This window comes from Siphateles boraxobius, unplaced genomic scaffold (assembly GCF_051911475.1).
Source record: "Siphateles boraxobius isolate OS27281-9 unplaced genomic scaffold, OSU_SipBor_1 54, whole genome shotgun sequence".
In the NCBI taxonomy this organism is placed as follows: Eukaryota; Metazoa; Chordata; class Actinopteri; order Cypriniformes; family Leuciscidae; genus Siphateles; species Siphateles boraxobius.
In genome coordinates this window covers 2875230-2894469 of record NW_027509180.1, presented here as the reverse complement: position 1 = coordinate 2894469, position 19240 = coordinate 2875230, and the positions used below count along the sequence as shown (strand labels likewise).

General features: G+C 39.7%; 2 protein-coding genes and 1 pseudogene across 5 annotated transcripts in view; 1 reads left to right on the top strand and 2 right to left on the bottom strand.

Annotated features, from left to right (window-relative positions):
* Positions 1 to 19240, top strand: part of LOC143714394 (uncharacterized) — a 185255-nt pseudogene that overhangs the window by 121038 nt on the left and 44977 nt on the right. The gene's annotated exons all lie outside the window — the stretch shown is intronic.
* LOC143714410 (uncharacterized) overlaps positions 1 to 19240 on the bottom strand; it is an 81702-nt gene that overhangs the window by 49167 nt on the left and 13295 nt on the right. For 2 of the 3 annotated variants that reach the window (XM_077205547.1, XM_077205548.1), the window contains exon 1: positions 17753 to 18092. The exons of the other annotated variant lie outside the window; for it this stretch is intronic. In XM_077205547.1, coding sequence (XP_077061662.1) covers positions 17753 to 17786 — 34 coding nt within the window. In that variant the 5' untranslated portion in view covers positions 17787 to 18092. Of the gene's footprint in view, positions 1 to 17752; positions 18093 to 19240 lie in introns of those variants that run through there. 3 annotated transcript variants of the gene reach the window in all.
* On the bottom strand, positions 15148 to 16327 carry LOC143714471 (uncharacterized). Its single transcript, XM_077205697.1, has one exon. It carries the CDS (start codon positions 16303 to 16305, stop codon positions 15484 to 15486), a length of 822 nt encoding a protein of 273 aa, XP_077061812.1. The 5' UTR covers positions 16306 to 16327; the 3' UTR covers positions 15148 to 15483.

The following is a 19240-nucleotide window of genomic DNA, read 5'->3' as shown; positions in this document are numbered from 1 at the left end:
ACAGTGCTCTTAAAACACATTTTCATCGACACCACAAAAACCCATCTGTGACAACTGGACATTGTACAAGTAGTCCGGGACCATATACATGTGAGAACACAAGTTGTCAGAAGCAGTGCACAGATCTAATAAATTTCCTTGCACATCTCAGGTCACATCTTTCCAAAAGTGAGTTGGTAAAGTGTCCATTTGGTAGCTGTGGCAAAATATTTAAGGTACGGTCGTCATTTACTTCCCATATATCCAGGATCCATAAACATTCAATTGCAGGGCAATTATCTGCTACATGTTCTGCAGACTTGGTGCATACTGAGCCAGCTTTTGATGCAATTGAAAGCAATACAGGTGAAAATGAATGTGAGGATATGCCTAGTGATACTGATATGAGAGCCATCTACACAAAAAATCTCTGTATGTTTTACATGAAACTGCAGGCAAAGCACCTCGTTCCTTCATCCACCATACAGATGATAGTTGAAGAGATAAATGGCTTACATGACATTTGCAGTCAGCACACAACAAAACAATTCAAAGATATACTGAAAGAGAGTACACATGTTTCTGATTCTGATGTAGAAGCAGCTTTGAAATGTGTGACAGATTTGCATTCTTCATGCAGCCTCCCTCTCTCTACAGAATATACCAGGAAGCAGTTTTTTCAAAAGAACTTCTCCTATGTGCACCCAAAACCTATTTACCTAGGGACAGATGATAAGAGAAGAGACAGGTATGCACAGTACATCCCCCTCAAAGACACTTTGAATGCAATATTAAAAGATCCTGTGGTTTGGCAGGAATGTGTAAAGACTCAATATGTCCCTCCTACAGGGGTATTTACTGATGTGTTTGATGGATCAGTGTTTAATACCAATGCTTTGTGCATGCAGCCAGGTATAAGTTTAAAGCTTATTTTGTACCAGGATGCTTTTGAGGTGGTCAACCCTCTCGGCTCGGCAAAGAAAAAGCACAAGATAGTGGGGGTGTACTTTACACTTGCCAACTTTAAGCCATTCTATCGGTCAAGTGTTGATCACCTGCAGCTTTTGCTTTTGTGCACGGAGCAAGATTTGAAATACTTAGGGCATGAGAAATTGTTTTCCAAAATGCTGTCAGACATTAAAGAGCTAGAAGACAAAGGTCTAGTAACATCTTCAGGTCATATTGTACGGGCAACGATCTTGTGCATTGTTGGTGACAATTTAGGATCCCACTGTATTGGTGGTTATACGGAAAATTTCAGTACTTCCTCTCACTGTTGTAGGTTCTGTTTGGTACCCAGAGATGAAATTGGTAATGTGACAGTCGGGTTTCCAGTGAGGACAGTTGAAAACTACAAAGAGGCAGTACAGCAACTACAAGACAGTGAAGAAACTGTTGTAAATGGAGTGAAGTTTGACTCACTTTTCAATAGTCTTCAGTATTTTCATGTATGTTTTTTATTTTTTTATTTTTTATTTCACCTTTATTTAACCAGGAAAATCTCTCTGAGATTAAAAATCTCTTTCACAGGAGAGTCCTGGCCAAGAATGGACAGCAGTTACAGTCACAACTTACAAATTGAAACAACAAATATACAATTAAAACACTTAAAAAACACTTTGCAAATCAATGAGTCTTCTTCGAGTGACTGAATAACAGATTTAAAATGTTCCAAAGGCACCAGAGTTTGTAATTTCAATTTTGTTTGGAGTAGATTCCATTCAAATGGAGCTGCGTACATAAAAGCCCTTTTTCCCAGTTCAGTTCTCACAAATGGAACAGAGAAAGTAAAACGATTATCAGACCGAAGGGAATATTTCCCAACACTTTTCTTTTGAATTAGGCAACCTAGATACAAAGGCAACAACCCCAGAATAGTTTTATAAATAATTAGATAAAAATGAATTTTCCTTCTAATAGACAAAGATGACCAGGATACTCTATTATACAATATACAATGATGAGTTAAAGGTTTACAATCTGTAAAAGATCTTAAAGCGCTGTGATAAACAGCATCCAAAGAAGAAGTTGAGAGGAAGCAAATTGATACACCACATCACCATAGTCGAGTACGGGCAAGAAAGCTGCTGAAACTAACCTCTTTCTCACAGTAAATGAAAAACAGTGCTTGTTTCGAAAATAAAACCCAAGCTTTATTTTTAATTTTTTCTTTAAATTAGTTATGTGAGACCCAAAAGATAATTTATCATCGATAGTGATGCCAAGATATTTATATTCTTTCACTAACTCAATCCCATTACCTTGCGAAGTCTGGAGAGGAGTAAAATTGTCTACCACCTTTTTCGAGCTAGAGAATAGAGCATTCTCGAGCATAGAGAATGCCAGCCTGGCCTTCCTCCCTGCATAGGCCATGACTTATTTGAAGGAGTGGTTTCATATGACCTTTCTATTTACCTGCAGTACTTTGTGAAAGTGAAGAAATGGATGACGTACCAGCAACTCAACCGACAAATCAAACAGTTCAAGTACATGGGTTCTGATGCTAGTTCAGTTCCTTCAGAAGTCAGTGAACATGGAATTAAGATTGGTGGGCAGGCAGCTGAGAATTGGTGTTTGCTGCGACTCCTTCCCATCATTATTGGGGACCGAATCAAAGACACCCAGGACCAGGTATGGCAGGTAGTGATAATGTTAAAGGAAGTAGTGGAGTTAGTCTGTTCACCCAAAATATCTGCTGCCCAAGTTAGTTTCCTTCAGGTCCACATTCAAGAATATATTGAAACAAGGAAGCATCTGTTTCCCTCTGAAAAACTGAAACCAAAGCATCACTATCTCCTACACTACCCATGGCTGATCATGAGGTTTGGCCCACTCATTCGCTTGTGGACAATGAGGTTTGAGAGCAAACACTCATACTTCAAACAATGCGTGAGGAGGACCCAAAACTTCAAAAATGTTTGCAAGAGTCTGGCAAACAATCATCAGCTCCTTCAATCCTACATGAACTCGAGCTCTTTCTTTCCTCCAGCTTTGCAGGTAAAAGACTCCTCCCCTTACCATGCTGAGCTGTACAGCAGTAAAGTACGCAATGCTGTTGAGGCAAGCTTGTTCACACCTGACTTGGTGTCCACAGAGTGACCTTCAAGGGAACTCTCTACAGAAAGGGTTCCTTTCTATGCCTTAATAATGATTAGTCTCTGGAATTTGGACAAATTGAGCTTGTTCTTATGAAAGGAAACAAGGATGTCTATTTTCTTGCGACACCACACTCCTCATCTTACATGCCAGAATATGGGCTCCATAAAGTTGGAGAAGCTGCAAGGGAAATGCTTTGCATTCATGCTGATCATTGTCTAGATTTTTACCCACTTGTTGCATACAGTCTGTTTGCGATGAAAGTAATATCCCTGAAGCATAGTGTTTTAGGTCTGTAGCTATGTTTCCATTTCACTGATCATTTATTTCCCCTGTTTAGCCATGGATGACATAGCCACACTTATTAAAGAAGCACTTCCAGTGTATAGCACACCGGCTACAATGCAGCCTATTTTGGATGCCCTCCGTGACCTGGGCGTGGACAAGGCTGATGAAATGAAGCATGTACAGGCAGATGACCTTGCTGGAGTGCTCAAACCTATCCAAGCAAGGAGGCTTCTTGCACACATAAAAAGTAAGGCCTATAGTTTGAACATTTGAATGTATCTTTATTTTATTTTGTAAATATTGACGAAGGGCCTGTATTTTAAATATAAGTGATAATTTCAAAGTTGTGTATTTACACTGTCAAAAATTAATCCGTGTTCAAGCATGCCTTTGATCTTTTTTAAGTGAATGTGTCTCTGTGTTTTTTAGGTGTCTTCTCTGCTCAGAGTGATATAGCTCCAAGCCACTCAAACATGGAAGATGTTGTCCCTAGACTTTCCCTAGTCTCACCCCAAAATCTTGTAACACCACCACGGATCGATCCAACAAGCCCACGCACACCCTTTACTTCTCAAAGCTTATTTGCAAGTGTCATCTCCTCTCCATCTGATACTGACAGCACTAGTTCTACACAACCGGACAGTGATTGGCACTACAATTTTAAAGTACCCTGGAACATGCTGCCAGCTGTTTTGAGGAAGAAATTGGAAAATCAGGAGAGACCTACAGCCAGAGAAAGGAGGGAAATGATTCGTATTATTGCCGGTGAAATCCTTGCCCTTTGCAAAAAAACATCTAAGAAGCACCTAAATGAAGTTGCTCGGAATATGGTCCTACAGTATCCTAAGTCTTTAAAAGACATGATCGGAGATGAGGTCGTTAAAAGTGGGCATGATGCTTTAACAAAGCAACTTCAGAGCCGAGTTGATAATTACAGGAGAAATGAGATGCTGGGTAAGCACAACAGCACTCTAGATGACCGCAGTACAGCCCTGCGCGGGACTGGTTTCTTCATCCCGCTCCCGCCCGCGCCCGCCGAATTTCTGACCATTACCGCCCGCTCCCGCAACGTATGAGTTACACTCCCGCCCGCTCCCGCAAAATGTATGTTTACTCCCGCCCGCACACGCAAAACTCTGAGAATTTATTCCCGCACAATAATAGAGATGCATTGATTTTGTGTCTTCTCCCGTCCCGCAGGAAAAAACACATTTGTATTGCTATTATTAAAGAGATTCATGATTTTTTTTTTGTTTCGTTTCCCTGGCCTGCATATATTCTGACGCACTGATGAAGAAGATGAATAGTAGCCTGGCTATCGGGGACATCTAAAACGCTTAGGCTACCGCGCGTTTCTTTAGACTTCAAGTAGGTACTTTGATTTTGGCTATTGAAGTATTCTGTCATAGGCTTGATCGGTCCTGGTGTAAATGTGCAGAAAGCATATGAAAGCAGCTAGCCTATGAGAACACAGAAAGACAAAACACACAATACATTCAAATATAATTTCGTTTTTATCAAAAACTTTGCAGTGAGTGCACCATCACACGGCACATAAAAATAGACTGCTTTGAAAAAAAAAAATGATAAACTAGGCAACATGAAAAACAGCAGTTTTACAATTATTAACCAAAGCCAGATGTCGCAGGTATTCTGTTTGAAAAAATACACATAAGAATAAAAACATTCAAACTTAGGCAGCCTGCTCAATAACACTGGCATCATCACGCCTCTTGACCTAATTTACAAATGGCAATGAGAGGCTGTGCTCAAAAAACAACACTAATAAATAACATAAAATAAACAACGTTAACGAATGAATTTAACAAATAAATCACTTTGCAATATTGCTGTGGAGGAAGAGAATGTTGCTGATCGACTGCGGTCCAAATCCCGTGCGTCTCTCTTCCAAGATGCGCCCGCAGACACTAAAGGCCCGCTCTGAAGGCGCACTGGATGCGGGGATACTAAAGATGAAACGTGACAGCTTTGATAGCGCTGGGAAGCGCTCTTTGTTGAACTTCCACCATTGAAGCACGCTGTCTGTGTTATCAGAGAGACGGGAGCTGAGATATTCAGCCATTTCATCATCGATCGGCTTTGGCACTGTGACTGAAGCAACGGACGCATCGTCTTCCCAGTCTGCGAATCGGTCTGTGGTGCTTTGCTTTTTGGCTGGTGGTGGCTCATCCTCTGCTGTGGCTGGGCCCAGATGAAACTGCATCTTCTGAATAATTTCCTTTGCGCCTTTGGATAGGATTTGATTTATATATAAATTAATATGTATTTTTAAAATGGCTCATGCTGTTATTCATTATTATTTTTTATTTATTCATTGTCTTTTATCTCCTTTTCTATTTTTTGACTGTATTAATTTCACTTAGCCTATTCTATAGTAATTGCACTGTGTTTTCTGTGTTTATGTCTGTTACATATAGCCTACCTTTAACCACGTCGTCTTTTTCATCTGGGGGCAGCATCCGTAGCATTCGCATTTTAGGAGTCAGGTGTGTTGCAATCCTGTACATCATGTGGAGAGGTAATGCAGATGTGTTACTGGTGCCCATCAGTTCTTCCAGACGCGAGGCACACACATCGGCGACTCCAGAGAGCAAGGGCTCGAGCATTGCTGCTTGGCAGTGTTCAATGAGTTTCACGGACCACGGCAGTGGAAGTGATGCGCTGGGAGTGGAGTTGTCGGACTCTAAGTCATTAGTAGCTTCCTTGAATAACTTAAGGAACGCAACTACTGTTTTTAAAGTGTTTGCATTGATCTGCGCAATTCTTTCATACTGGTTATTTTTAAGCAGTATTGTGGAGATCTCCTCATGTTGTTGCAGTATGGAATCCAGCATTTCATAATTTGAATTCCATCTTGTCTCGATGGATTGCTTGAGGGATTTCTTCAAGCTGTTTTGCAGACCTGAATGTTTGAAATATTTCACCAGTTTTTTTGCACTGGTCAACAATTCAGACAGCTCAGTACTTTCAGCCAACACGTCTGGTGCAAATGCACTTGATAGGGTGACGTTCATGATGTGCGCGTTGCAGTTCAGCCTGGTGTATCCACGCAGGGCAGCGACTATGTTGGCTCCACGGTCAGTGACAAACACAACACGGCCAGATAGAAGTGACGCATCTATTCCAAATTCACGGAGTTTCTGGAACAGCAGGCTCCTGATATTCTCCCCTGTCTTTGATACACCACTCTCAAAGGGAGCCGCGAATAACACCCTGGAAACGAGGTTGAAGTTGTTGTTTGTATAATGGATGGTGCCGGATATGAATGAAGTTTTATGGTAATCCTCCGTCCATATATCTGTTGTGATGGCACATCCATATGTTTCAATGATAGGCTTTATCTCCGCTGCCACTGACGCCTGCAGTACTTGGGCTCGCCCCTCGACGTGTCTGGATACAGTGGTTGGATGAGGTAAAACATCTTTAACATCAAATTTGCCATATTTAGCGGCGACATCAACAAAGTGTTGCGATATATCAACAAAGCCTTTCCCGGCGACGAAGTCATATGGCCTTATGTCTAGACAGCACACTTCCACACATTTCTCTGTAGTTTCTTGTTTAATGTGTGTAGGGATATGATGTTTATCCTTGAAAACCAGCTTACTTTGACCAGGGAGAACAGAGCAGGTGTGTCGCCTCAACCCAGACGTGCCGGATTTGTGCCCATTGTAAATTAATATTTTTGCACATTTGTCACAATGAACAAAGTCCAGTTCCTTTCCATCTTTGTCACAGACAATTGAGAAACTTCTCCAAATGTCAGACTTGCCTTGCTTACGTTTTGTGCTGAAAATACCTCGTTTGAGGTTCTCATTTATTGGCATCTCATTCTCCATCATGTTTACTAGGCTACCTCCCGCCCGATCCCGCAGGGTTTTTTTTAGCCGCCCTTTCCCGCCCGCAGCAAAGTTCAAACCGCCCGCTCCCGCGAGATTTGCGTTGGGTCCCGCGGGACCCGGCGGGACTCAATCCCAATGCAGCCCTCTACACCGCAGCCCTGTTCCAGAAAAAAAGCTGCAACGTAAAGACTCTTATGGCTGTATTCTTTGGGAGTCTCGGCCTGTGAATGTGGAAGCACAGATGATAAAGAAAAAAGAGATGCAAGAAATGTTCAAGGTAAATTGCATAAATGCAAAACCAATAGAAGAGTTAATGTCAAATACCTTCGTATCTCTGAGAAATGACATACAGTCTGGCAAGGACATGCAAGTGTAACGGAGGCCAGCTAGTAGTTGCTGTGCGAGTAAACCTCACTCCTCTGATCTCAATAGGCGCTCTAGCGACAGATGCCAGAGGCTGCAGTCTTTAGCCTCCTTGTTAGAGCGCCTGACTCTCATGCCGGAGACCCGGGTTCGAGGCCCGCTCGGAGCGGGTCGAGTGGGATCCGGGTGAAAGGGGTTACACAGGTCATTAAAGAAGAATGGCCCTATCTATTTTCACTTGTTGGCATGAAGGCACACTTCAAACTTTTAACTGGCGTCGACATCAATGAAGCATTTGAGGAGGCCATGGCAGCTAAATTTACTAGAGTTCTAGACTACTTGCAGTCTCTTCCACTTGAGAAGTCAAACATGGCTTCAAAACAGAGAGCAGACATTCAAGCTGGTGGTGGACCCTCTGGAGCAGTGTTGATGCTACTTTTACACTTCAAAGATGACCATCAGACCTGCAAACTCCTCAGAGTAAAAAAGGTGCCAGTGGCGCGCGGGGGTTTAATTTTTGAGATTTTAATATGCAAATGACACATTTCTGAGCGCTTTATTAAACAGAAATTTGCTGTTGGTGTATTAGCCTAAAACAACATGCTCGTCAGATTGTTTATCTAAATAGCCCTATGTTGTTAGAATTTACTGTTTACCAGGTTTTATGTTTTTGGTCATTTCCTTGATTAAATTTTTTTAATACTTTTTTAAAATTAAAACTAACATCATAAAGTATGATTTTTTTTTTTACTTTGAGCAATTCTGGAGCTATAATTGACTCTTCTTAGGAGCATATAAAACAAAACAGCTCCTTGGAAAAAATGAAATGTAATATTGTAGTAGTTATAAACAAAGGTTTATTTTAGTTCAGATTAGTTTGAGGGCAGCGATTGTATTCATAATGTCAAAACCGACGTAATGTTACTTGAAGGCATTATAGCCTACTATTCCTGCCAAACTTCCATGGTTGCGGTTAGTGTTACTACAGTAAATCCATGGTGAATGTTGCTGATCTGTGGAAACTGGATAGTTCATTCATGGCACAATGTTTCTTCCTGGTTTCCCCGTCAGTGCTGTTTGATCCGTTAATAACGGAGAAATGTGAATGTTTCTCACTAGATCTCGCAGGAGTCGCAGCGATGTTATTACTTCTGTGGCAAATTCAAATGCTTCCTTTACTGGATCTCTTATTAGCGCTGTGTAGTAACAGCGTCGCTCGCGCTGCTTTGGTCCAAACTGATAAACGGTCCGTCAAGCACACAATAACGAGCAGTTTCGTTCCGCTTGCATTACGTTTGCCATTTGATGTTGGGGAATGTTGTGGTGTTTCCGGCGGATTATGAGCGCGCTTGGCACGCGCAACGCGCCTAGATTTGAAATAACGAAATTTTGGTCGGCAGGAAATATGGCCTACACCACCCCCCCCTCCCCCTCAAAAAAAACTCTCCGGTTCTACACGATTCAGGTAAATGACCCAACTGACCAAGAAAACGGCGATTGTCGCCGAAAAGCGACAAGTTTGCAGGTGTGGACCATGCAAGAATGTTCCACATGGTCGACACAACTTGCATTGCAACTGAGGTTCAGACAGAACACCTGCCACCCACACCATGCATTATTGTATGCGGTAAGTGAGAGGCAACATAATTTGTGTGTGCTAAAATTAAGTAGTGACATTTAAGTTAATTGATTTTCCTGTATGACTCTGATGTTATTATTATTATTATTTTTCACAGGAGAGAGTCCAATGTCTGCAGTAACTTTCATGGTGGCAGTGGACCAGGTGGTGATAATGGAAAACATGAAAAGTTTCACAGATTCACTGGTCTGCATGTTTATGTCTTACTACATCTTCAACATGCACTACCCAACAGCACTTGGGGCTACGCTTGAGTTTCTTCAAAGGCAAGTGTTATTTAATAATCTTCTGATTAGAATTTTTTTTTTCTTGATGGTAGTATTGTGTATTTGTCTCTGTATTTTTGATTTCAAGTTGAACTGATTGTTGAAGGTATAGAACTTAAATCTCATATAAGCCAATATAGCATAGACCAGAAGTCCTTGAGAGTAAAGGAAAAGAGAACAAGAGAATGTACATTAAAAAAAATAACTTTATTCCAAACATTCTTAAAAACATACAAATTAAAATAAAATAAAAATGTAAGTAACAAAAACTACTAGGGCACAAGAAACTGTTGTCTTTAACACAACAGTAACTACCTCAAGTCAGTAAACCCTCCTACCCAATCCCCCCCTACACACACACACACACACACACACACACACACACACACACACACACACACACACACACACACACACACACACACACACACACACACACACACACACACACACACACACAACCTTACACAAATGAGGAGAGGAGACATTGAGAGTAGAGTAGAGATGCTTGATGTAGTTATGTAGTTATTGTTCTAAAACAGGCCAGATACTTTTAAATAAGTAAAACCACCTCTACTAGGTGTTTAGAGCATTATGGTCATTTCAGTCTCTCATAGGCCATATTTTCAGTCTCTCTTGTGCATATGCTGAGTATGTCTCGACATTTCTCACAAATAAACCTTCCATGCCCTCTTTTTTATTCCTCAAATATATTTTAAGTTACAAATATTAAAAGTTACATAAGTAACAATTCTAACATTCATCCATACACTTCATGTGGGTACATTTATATTGGTTTAGATTGGTGTGTTATTGTGAGTTGATGTTTTGTTGATATGTAACGTGTTTGTTTTTTATTTCACTCATTTACCAACAGGTGCATATTTAAGATCAATCCCGACAAGGGCTCCAAAGTTGAGCGTCTGGACAAGAAGAGGAGCAACGCAGTGAACCCGAAAGTCCTGACCCTTATCACTCGGATTTCGGAGTTTGAGTGGAGTACTTAATGGGTAAGTTGCTTATTGTCACTTTTCATGAATTAATGCTCTTAAGCCCAAAGTACAGATTTTTTTGTTGAAAAGCAAACCCCTAGTGTACAATGTACAGCATGAGTGACGCAAAATTCATCAACATGCGTCTAGAATGCCAAAACCAAAACAATGGAGTACGAAGTAATCGATGGTTATTTACTGCATCGTCACTGAGAAATTACATTGCTGTGGAGAAAGCTGTTTACTTCCTGAACTGAAAGCCACTTACATGCTATGCATGTAAACATGAACACTTGTGTCTTAAAGGGATAGTTTACCCAAAAAATGTAGCTTCTGTCATTAATTACTCTCCCTCAAGTAATTTTTTTACTTTCGTTCATTTTCAGAACACAAAGTAATATATTTTTATTGAAATCTGAGAGATTTCTGTCCCTCCAATAACAGCCTAAGTAACTGAAACTTTCAAGCTTCAGAAATGTAGTAAATGCATCATTAAAGTAGATAATGTGACTCCAGTGCTTCAATCTTCATTTAATGAAGCCATGTGAAAAAAAAAATATTATAAATTTGGGACAGAAATCTCTCAGATTTCATTAAAAATATCTTCTTTTGTGTTCTGAAGATAAACGGTCTTAAGGGTTTGGAACGACATGAGGCTGAATAATTAATGACAGAAGTTTAGTTTTTGGGTGAACTATCCCTATAAGCAACTTTCTCTAACAAACATTTTACTGTTGCCAGTGTAAATGAGCTTTGATATTTGATCACTGTAGAAGTTATTACTCCACTTGTCTTTTATGTTGTTGAACATACATGCTTTGATCTATGGATGTGCAACAGTTGCTATTGTTATGGGAAAAGTTGTGACTAGTTAATAAATTTCTCCAATGATGATGGTTGAGCAATGAGATTGAGCAGTAAATCAAGTATAATGTTCCTCTCCTTCATTGTCTTTCTGTTTCTTTGAACTTTACACAGGAAGATCTGCTATGCACACTGTTCTATGCTGCTTTCTGCATGTAAGGGGTAGTAAATTGAGCTAAGCTACAGTATGTGTCAAATCTGCACAGTCAAATGGAATATACTTTGGTACAGGGTTTGCCTGGACGCATACGCTGAGCATTTCACTTCTAACTTTACTATACTTTGGGCTTCAGAGACATTACTTATTTCAGTAAGTTTGAACCTTGTCTTATAAGGCAGATGTTTTAGCTTGTACATATTGCTAATCTTTCTAATAAACCGTCTGTACTTCTCATCTCCTGTACTGGATGACATTTTTTCTCACAAGTCGTTATGTTCTCTAGAGACCAACGAGGATTATGTGCATGGGAGCGGCAGTTCCAGAGAAAACCTCTCGAATCTAAAGCCTCACAGACACCTAAAAAGTCCACTGGCACGGTTCTTCACAGTGAACAAAAGATGATCTGTCCAATTATGATTGACGCTGGCATAATACAATGTTTTGTTTGAATAAAATGTGTCAGAAATATGGAGTTGTCTAATTTCTGAAAATGTGATATTGTAAGTTTTATAATAAATCATTGAAGGAACCATGGACCATGTAGTGCCATAAGCTCACATTTGTTTTTGCAATTGAAGGCCTGAAGCCTTAGAGAAGGAATTAACTAGAGAAATAGCCAGAGGGATTTGGTCTTTGTTTTTTAAAATATAATGTCGTGGGGTGTGGGTTCACAGGTGAAAAGGCAAATGTCCACTAATTACTCGTGTCGCCACAAGAGATCTCAAAACAGTTATTAAATGAACAAAACAGTAGTTTTGGTGAAAGTAAACATTTATAATAATTTTTTTTCAACCCTGTTACATATGTCAGCCAAAACTGTGTGCTTTTCCAGCCACGCAAACAATCAGTGGAAAGAGGAGGATTGTTTCTGCTAAGTGGTAGACTGGTACACAGAGGTGGAAAGAGTACTGGTAGATTTTGCTGTATTTGGCCCAGCAGTGGTTTGGGTGGCTCGCCAATGTATTGGATTTCTCCAATACATAAAATAAGTAAGCTTGACCAGAGTTCTTGTGTGGAAAATATGGCTTCATGGAAAGTTTCAGTGGAACCGCACTCTTGCCCTCAAATTGTCTTAGGCAAGTCAGCAGTGACTGCGCGCGCTCGCTCGAAAGCTGCGCGGACATGGCGACCGAGTTGATGTCCATACCGAGAAAAGAGATCGTCTGCACGGGGCAAAGTTTGCTCTTCTCCCAGTTGACCCGAAGGCCCAAACGAGCTAGGTGCCAGAGCACTAGGTCCCTGTGTTCGCAAACCTGATTTTAAAAAAAATTATTGAAGGTTTGTAGTGTAGCAGTCCTTCAGCAGCGATGTTAGCATGTCGCCCTTCAACAATCTTAACCCAAAGTTCTGTTTGTGAGGCAGAACTTTATACATGAAGACATTATGGGCTACAAACAACAGAAACATGTTGGGACCTCCAACAGGAGATCGTTCGCACCTGCTAATCTACTCTGAGCAATGCTGTTTCTTTGTCATTCTCACCAATCAGCACTGACTATAAATTCAAAATCAGTTATTTGTTATTTCATATTTATGAAATTGCGCTACTTACCTACTGAACTTAACTCCCTTGAGCCAAAAATATAAGCACTTATTTAGAAACCCTGCATGAGTATATCATTGTGGTTTTCATGAAAATGTTATACACTCACCTAAAGGATTTTTAGGAACACAATACTAATACTGTGTTTGACCCCCTTTCGCCTTCAGAACTGCCTTAATTCTACGTGGCATTGATTCAACAAGGTGCTGAAAGCATTCTTTAGAAATGTTGGCCCATATTGATAGGATAGCATCTTGTAGTTGATGGAGATTTGTGGGATGCACATCCAGGGCACGAAGCTCCCGTTCCACCACATCCCAAAGATGCTCTATTGGGTTGAGATCTGGTGACTGTGGGGGCCATTTTAGTTCAGTGAACTCATTGTCATGTTCAAGAAACCAATTTGAAATGATTCGAGCTTTTTGACATGGTGGATTATCCTGCTAGAAGTAGCCATCAGAGGATGGGTACATGGTGGTCATAAAGGGATGGACATGGTCAGAAACAATGCTCAGGTAGGCCGTGGCATTTAAACAATCCCCAATTGGCACTATGAGGCCTAAAGTGTGCCAAGAAAACATCCCTCACATCATTACACCACCACCACCAGCCTGCACAAGGCTGGGTGTTACCAGCCAGGTAACAAGGCATGATGGATCCATGTTCTCATTCTGTTTAAGCCAAATTCTGACTCTACCATCTGAATGTCTCAACAGAAATTGAGACTCATCAGACCAGGCAACATTTTTCCAGTGTTTAACTGTCCAATTTTGGTGAGCTCTTGCAAATTGTAGCCTCTTTTTCCTATTTGTAATGGAGATGAGTGGTACCCGGTGGGGTCTTCTGCTGTTGTAGCCCATCCGCCTCAATGTTGTGCGTGTTGTGGCTTCACAAATGCTTTGCTGCATACCTCGGTTGTAACGAGTGGTTATTTCAGTCAAAGTTGCTCTTCTATCAGCTTGAATCAGTCGCCCATTCTCCTCTGACCTCTAGCATCAACAAGGCATTTTCGCCCACAGGACTGCCGCATACTGGATGTTTTTCCCTTTTCACACCATTCTTTGTAAACCCTAGAAATGGTTGTGCGTGAAAATCCCAGTAACTGAGCACATTGTGAAATACTCAGACCGGCCCGTCTAGCACCAACAACCATGCCACGCTCAAAATTGCTTAAATCACCTTTCTTTCCCATTCTGACATTCAGTTTGGAGTTCAGGAGATTGTCTTGACCAGGACCACATCCCTAAATGCATTGAAGCAACTGCCATGTGATTGCTTGATTAGATAATTGCATTAATGAGAAATTGACCAGGTGTTCCTAATAATCCTTTAGGTGAGTGTATATATTGTTATGTTTTAACATTATTTTGAATTGTTGTGGCAAAAATTCATTAAAATATATTCACTGCGTAAGAGACACTCAGAGTCAAATTAATAAAAAGAGAAGTATTTATTCTTGCAAGAATAGGTTCAGTCTGGTACACAGAAGTTACGCTGTGCAAGAGAGTGACACCCTGGAACCCGGACCAGAGCAATCTTTATACTGTTCTTATCCAAGGCCATTCTATAGGGTTGGCTCCCAGTAATTTTCCACAGACAAAGGACCCATATTCCTAGTTCAGATTTGTTGACTAGCTAACCCTCTTAGGCCCTCGTGCCTAAGTGACCTGGAGGACAGAGGTCCCTTGCTCGTCCAGTTTTCTTGAGTGTCATGCCCCCGCCTCCCCATGCATATAAAACAGTCCCCCCTTTCTTATCTCTCTGAGATAGTTCACAAAATAAACTACTGGCTATTTGCAAGGTGAGAGACTAGTTGTCCAATTTCCATGTGTGGATGGACTAAGGAATAGTAACTCAAAATACATAATTATTTAGTTGACTCTTCCTATAGTCTGTGGGCCAGTATTAATTGCAAAAGCTGCACCTCTTCTGTGGCTAATATTAATTTCATAATGATCCTTTCTCCGTGAAGTCAAGCAGCAAAAGTTGGAAAGTTGGTAGGAAAGTACCAGTCGCCTGAGCTGGTTCACACTCTTCATCCAAAAGTGCCAACTTTCCTCTTAAACAAGGAAACTGTCACAGAACTGCTGACACACACTTTAACAGAGAACTATTGACAGTGGATCGACTAATACAGAAAGTGATCACAAACACAGACTTTAACGACCACAAAAAGGAAAAAATACACAGACTCATTTACTTTAAAGGGCCCATTTTTTATTTTTCATGTATGTTATGTAATTGTGTTTCAACTGTTATTTACAAAGTATTGTGAGTAAACGTTACTGGTTACAACTTACCTGGCCTGATGCTTCCTTTTATGGGTACAGTTTATATCACTTAGCTAGGAGAGATTTGGCTATAGAGTGATGTGTGTCTAACTTACACAGAAGAGACTTTGTTGCTCAGCACATGGAAATAAACTACTCACTAAGATCTCAGACTGTGTGGTTTCTCCACTGTGTGAATCTTCATGTGTATCTTCAGGAGAGTTTTAGAAGAGAAACTCTTTCCACACTGATCACACGTGTGCGGTTTTTCTCTGCTGTGGATCCTCTCATGTGTTTTCAGAGTTGATGATCGACTGAATCTCTTGTCGCAGTGTGAACACTTGTAAGGTTTTTCTCCAGTGTGGATCATCTCATGTGTTTTCAGATTTGTTGATCGACTGAATCTCTTGTCGCAGTGTGAACACTTGTAAGGTTTTTCTCCAGTGTGAATTCTCTGGTGCCGTTTTAAACGTCTATCTGAAGTAAAACTCTTCTCACATTCAAAGCACATGTACTCTCTCACTTCAGTGTGAGTTTTCTTATGTCCATTTAAATTTTGCAGCAGTGAAAAACTCTTTCCACACACAGAACATGAATATGGTTTCTCCTTCGTATGAACTGTCAGGTGTCTCTTCAGCTCTGATGCACTAAGAAAAGTTTTGTCGCATTGATCACATGTGAACGGCTTCTCTCCGGTGTGGATCATCAAGTGAGCATTAAGATTACTTTTGCTTGAGAATCTCTTTTCACACTGATCACACATGAACGGCTTTTCTCCAGTATGAACTCTCATGTGAATCTCAAGATGTTGTTTTCTTGTGAAACTGTTTCCACACTGAGTGCAGGTGAAAGATTTCTTGGCTCTTGTTTTCTTTAAACATGTCGTTTTAGTCTTTGAGCGACTCAAAGGTTTTTCTCCAGGTTGGACATGATGTTCCTCCTCCACTTCACTCAGTTCTTCACTCTCCTCGCTCTCTTCCATCAGGTCTGACACGGAAGAAAAAATTATTAAATTAATATTTCAGTACATCAACATAATTAAAAGAGAGGAATATAAAGTGAAAGGACATTGAAGTGAGCCCTGATGTAATAGTATAAAACTGCTATAAAATATTATGATAATTTGATTCCTTTTTATAAATTTGTTAAACTTTCCATGAATGAGGAAAATGTATCTTCCAATTATCATTTTAAAACATTATAGGCACGAATCCCATGTTTCTTAGCAAGAACTATGACACAATTATCTAACATGATATTAACCCTAAAATATACAATACTGACATATTTTGACACCAACTTTGACTTCCATTCATGCGCATGTGAAAGTGAGACACCAGAAACACAAGCTCAAGTGAATAACCCTGTGAGAAATAACACTGTCACATTTACCACCTTCTTCATCGTCTGTGTCTTCACTACACTTCCCAGAATCCTCTGTCTTCATCACCTGCACCTGATCCTCGTCACCCTCATCATCATCATCACTGTCACCTGTTGTCTTTGTCATTATCTGTGAATTTAAGTTCCCCTCTCACTCCTTGTCATGGCTGGTTATTGTATGAGCACACGCTCACTGTTTAATGTTCCACTTATTTGTAAATAAACCTTTGCTATTTGTATCTTCGCCTACCTTCATCGTCTTCTTTCACCCGTGGACGTTACAAACACAAGCGTTTTGCATTCAAGTGGAGTGTATTGTTTAGTTTTAATTATTAGTTATATGTTGAATTTATGTTTGTAAAAAAGCTGCCGCAGAATGTGACGTCATTTCACGGCCGCGGCTTTAACTAGTTTTAAACTAACGCATTTTATTAGCATTATCTGTGTCCTACATGTTTCACTCAACCCTGTTACTCCTGACATGATTTTCCTTCTTTTAAAAACAGAGCATTTCTTAAAACTATGACACTCAGGAAGTGACATCATCTGGGCTCTTTCTACTGCATGATGGGAAGTCAAGAAAATAATCTTAATCCATTGTCTCAGTTTTTACACAAACTGTACAGTGCTGATTCATAAACCCTGTTACCAAAGTTACTGTAAGAAGAATCTCTATAACTATGAATAACTTGTATGATATTTGAAAAATACAACTTTATCATTAACTTGGTGTTTACTGATTACTCCTAAAAAATTATAATTTTGTAAACTATGCTGAAAATTACAAATTCTGGAAACGTTGTTGCAAATTGAGAACCAGATATAAAATAAATGTAAAATAAAACAGTTAAAATAGTATTTAGCTTGATCTGATGTTGACAATCAATATAAAAATGTCTCAAATCTCCCTTTACTGACCATTTGTTGAAAAAAACCCTCTGTAACATTTCATAGTTTAACTGCACATCTATAAGTGATGATGTGCTTGAATGTTTCTAACATGAATGTTCTCCAGCATCATGAATGAATGAAGAATAAACACCAACCTCTTTGTTCTTCAGGATCTTCAGTGTGTTTCATTCTGCAGGTTCTGGATCACTCGTGTTCTCACTTTCTGCTCGGCTTCACTTGTAGCTGATGGGAAATTACAGCATTTATTAGGGAATTGCTGTGGGAGGAGCTTCACTGACCATGTGACTGCAGTGGGAGGAGCTTCCCCGATGATGTGACTGCAGTGGGAGGAGCTTCCCCGATGATGTGACTGCAGTGGGAGGAGCTTCGCTGATGATGTTTCCAGTGTGGGAGGAGCTGATCTGCCAAAATCAAAAATGTCAATTATTGAGTTTGTTTTTATAATAAATGACACTTCTAAGCATTTATGTCTGTCTATCTATTAATCATACAGTAACTGATGACATTCATTAATTATTTTTAATGCTAATACTAACATTATTCTGCTTCTTCATTAAGATACAGGTATCTGAAATAAAGAAAATAATATAAATAATTGAAACTCTTCCAAATATAAATAATGGTAAGAAAAACAGTTAAAATCATAAACACAGAAATAAACGTAGGCTACATAGCCAACAAATCCCCTCAGTCTGCTGACACCAATGAAATGAGCTTTAAGTGTCAATTTACAGGAGATCTGAAGACATCAGCATAATAAATGAGGTGAAAACAGGAACTATTGTCATGAAATAAAGAGTGTTTTCAGCAGATCTGTTAATATTGATGATCCTCAGACTATCAACACTCATTCAACAAGACATTCAGGATCATCAGCAGATCATCTCACTTTATTATTTGCTGTTAGAAACACATTATTTGAGTCAGGATACATGATAAAAGCCTGTAAAACTGCTCTAGTGAAAGACAATACTGTTATTTCTCACTATGACGAATAAAACATTAATAACACAAAAACAATGACGCTCATCTTCCTCAACCACTACAGATAAATAATTACAGCAGCATAATGTACAAATTAATCTCAAAATAGCTAGTTTGATCTTATTGTTCTACATTAATCACTAAAGTAGTTAGATAATTAAAATAATAACATTCTACATGCGCAGAAACTGAAAATGATCATAAAACTTTTAAAAATAAAGAGCACCACAAAGCACTATTGTTCCAAGAGTAAAACACTTTTCATATTAGTATTGCTGTAATGTCTCGCGTGGCTCATCATCATAGGCTCAATGTAAAGCATTTATCAGTATCTGTTCCAGTATGACACTTGAGATCGATTCACATTAATTCCACTCACAGATCTCTAACTTTGACTTTTGACTTGACGAAACAATCACACAAACGAACACAAAATGAACTCAGGTCTGAATGAACTCCACATATTCTCCTCATGCTCGCTGCTGCTGCACTAAATGATTATATGATGTTTATCTTTTTGTTTAAATGTTTATATGGATATCTTGCTGGGGACTATTTTCAGGCGCTGCGTAATATCATTGCGCCTGCTTGTATGGCAGCAAAGTTCCTTGATTATTACGCAGGAATGAGAGTGTAGT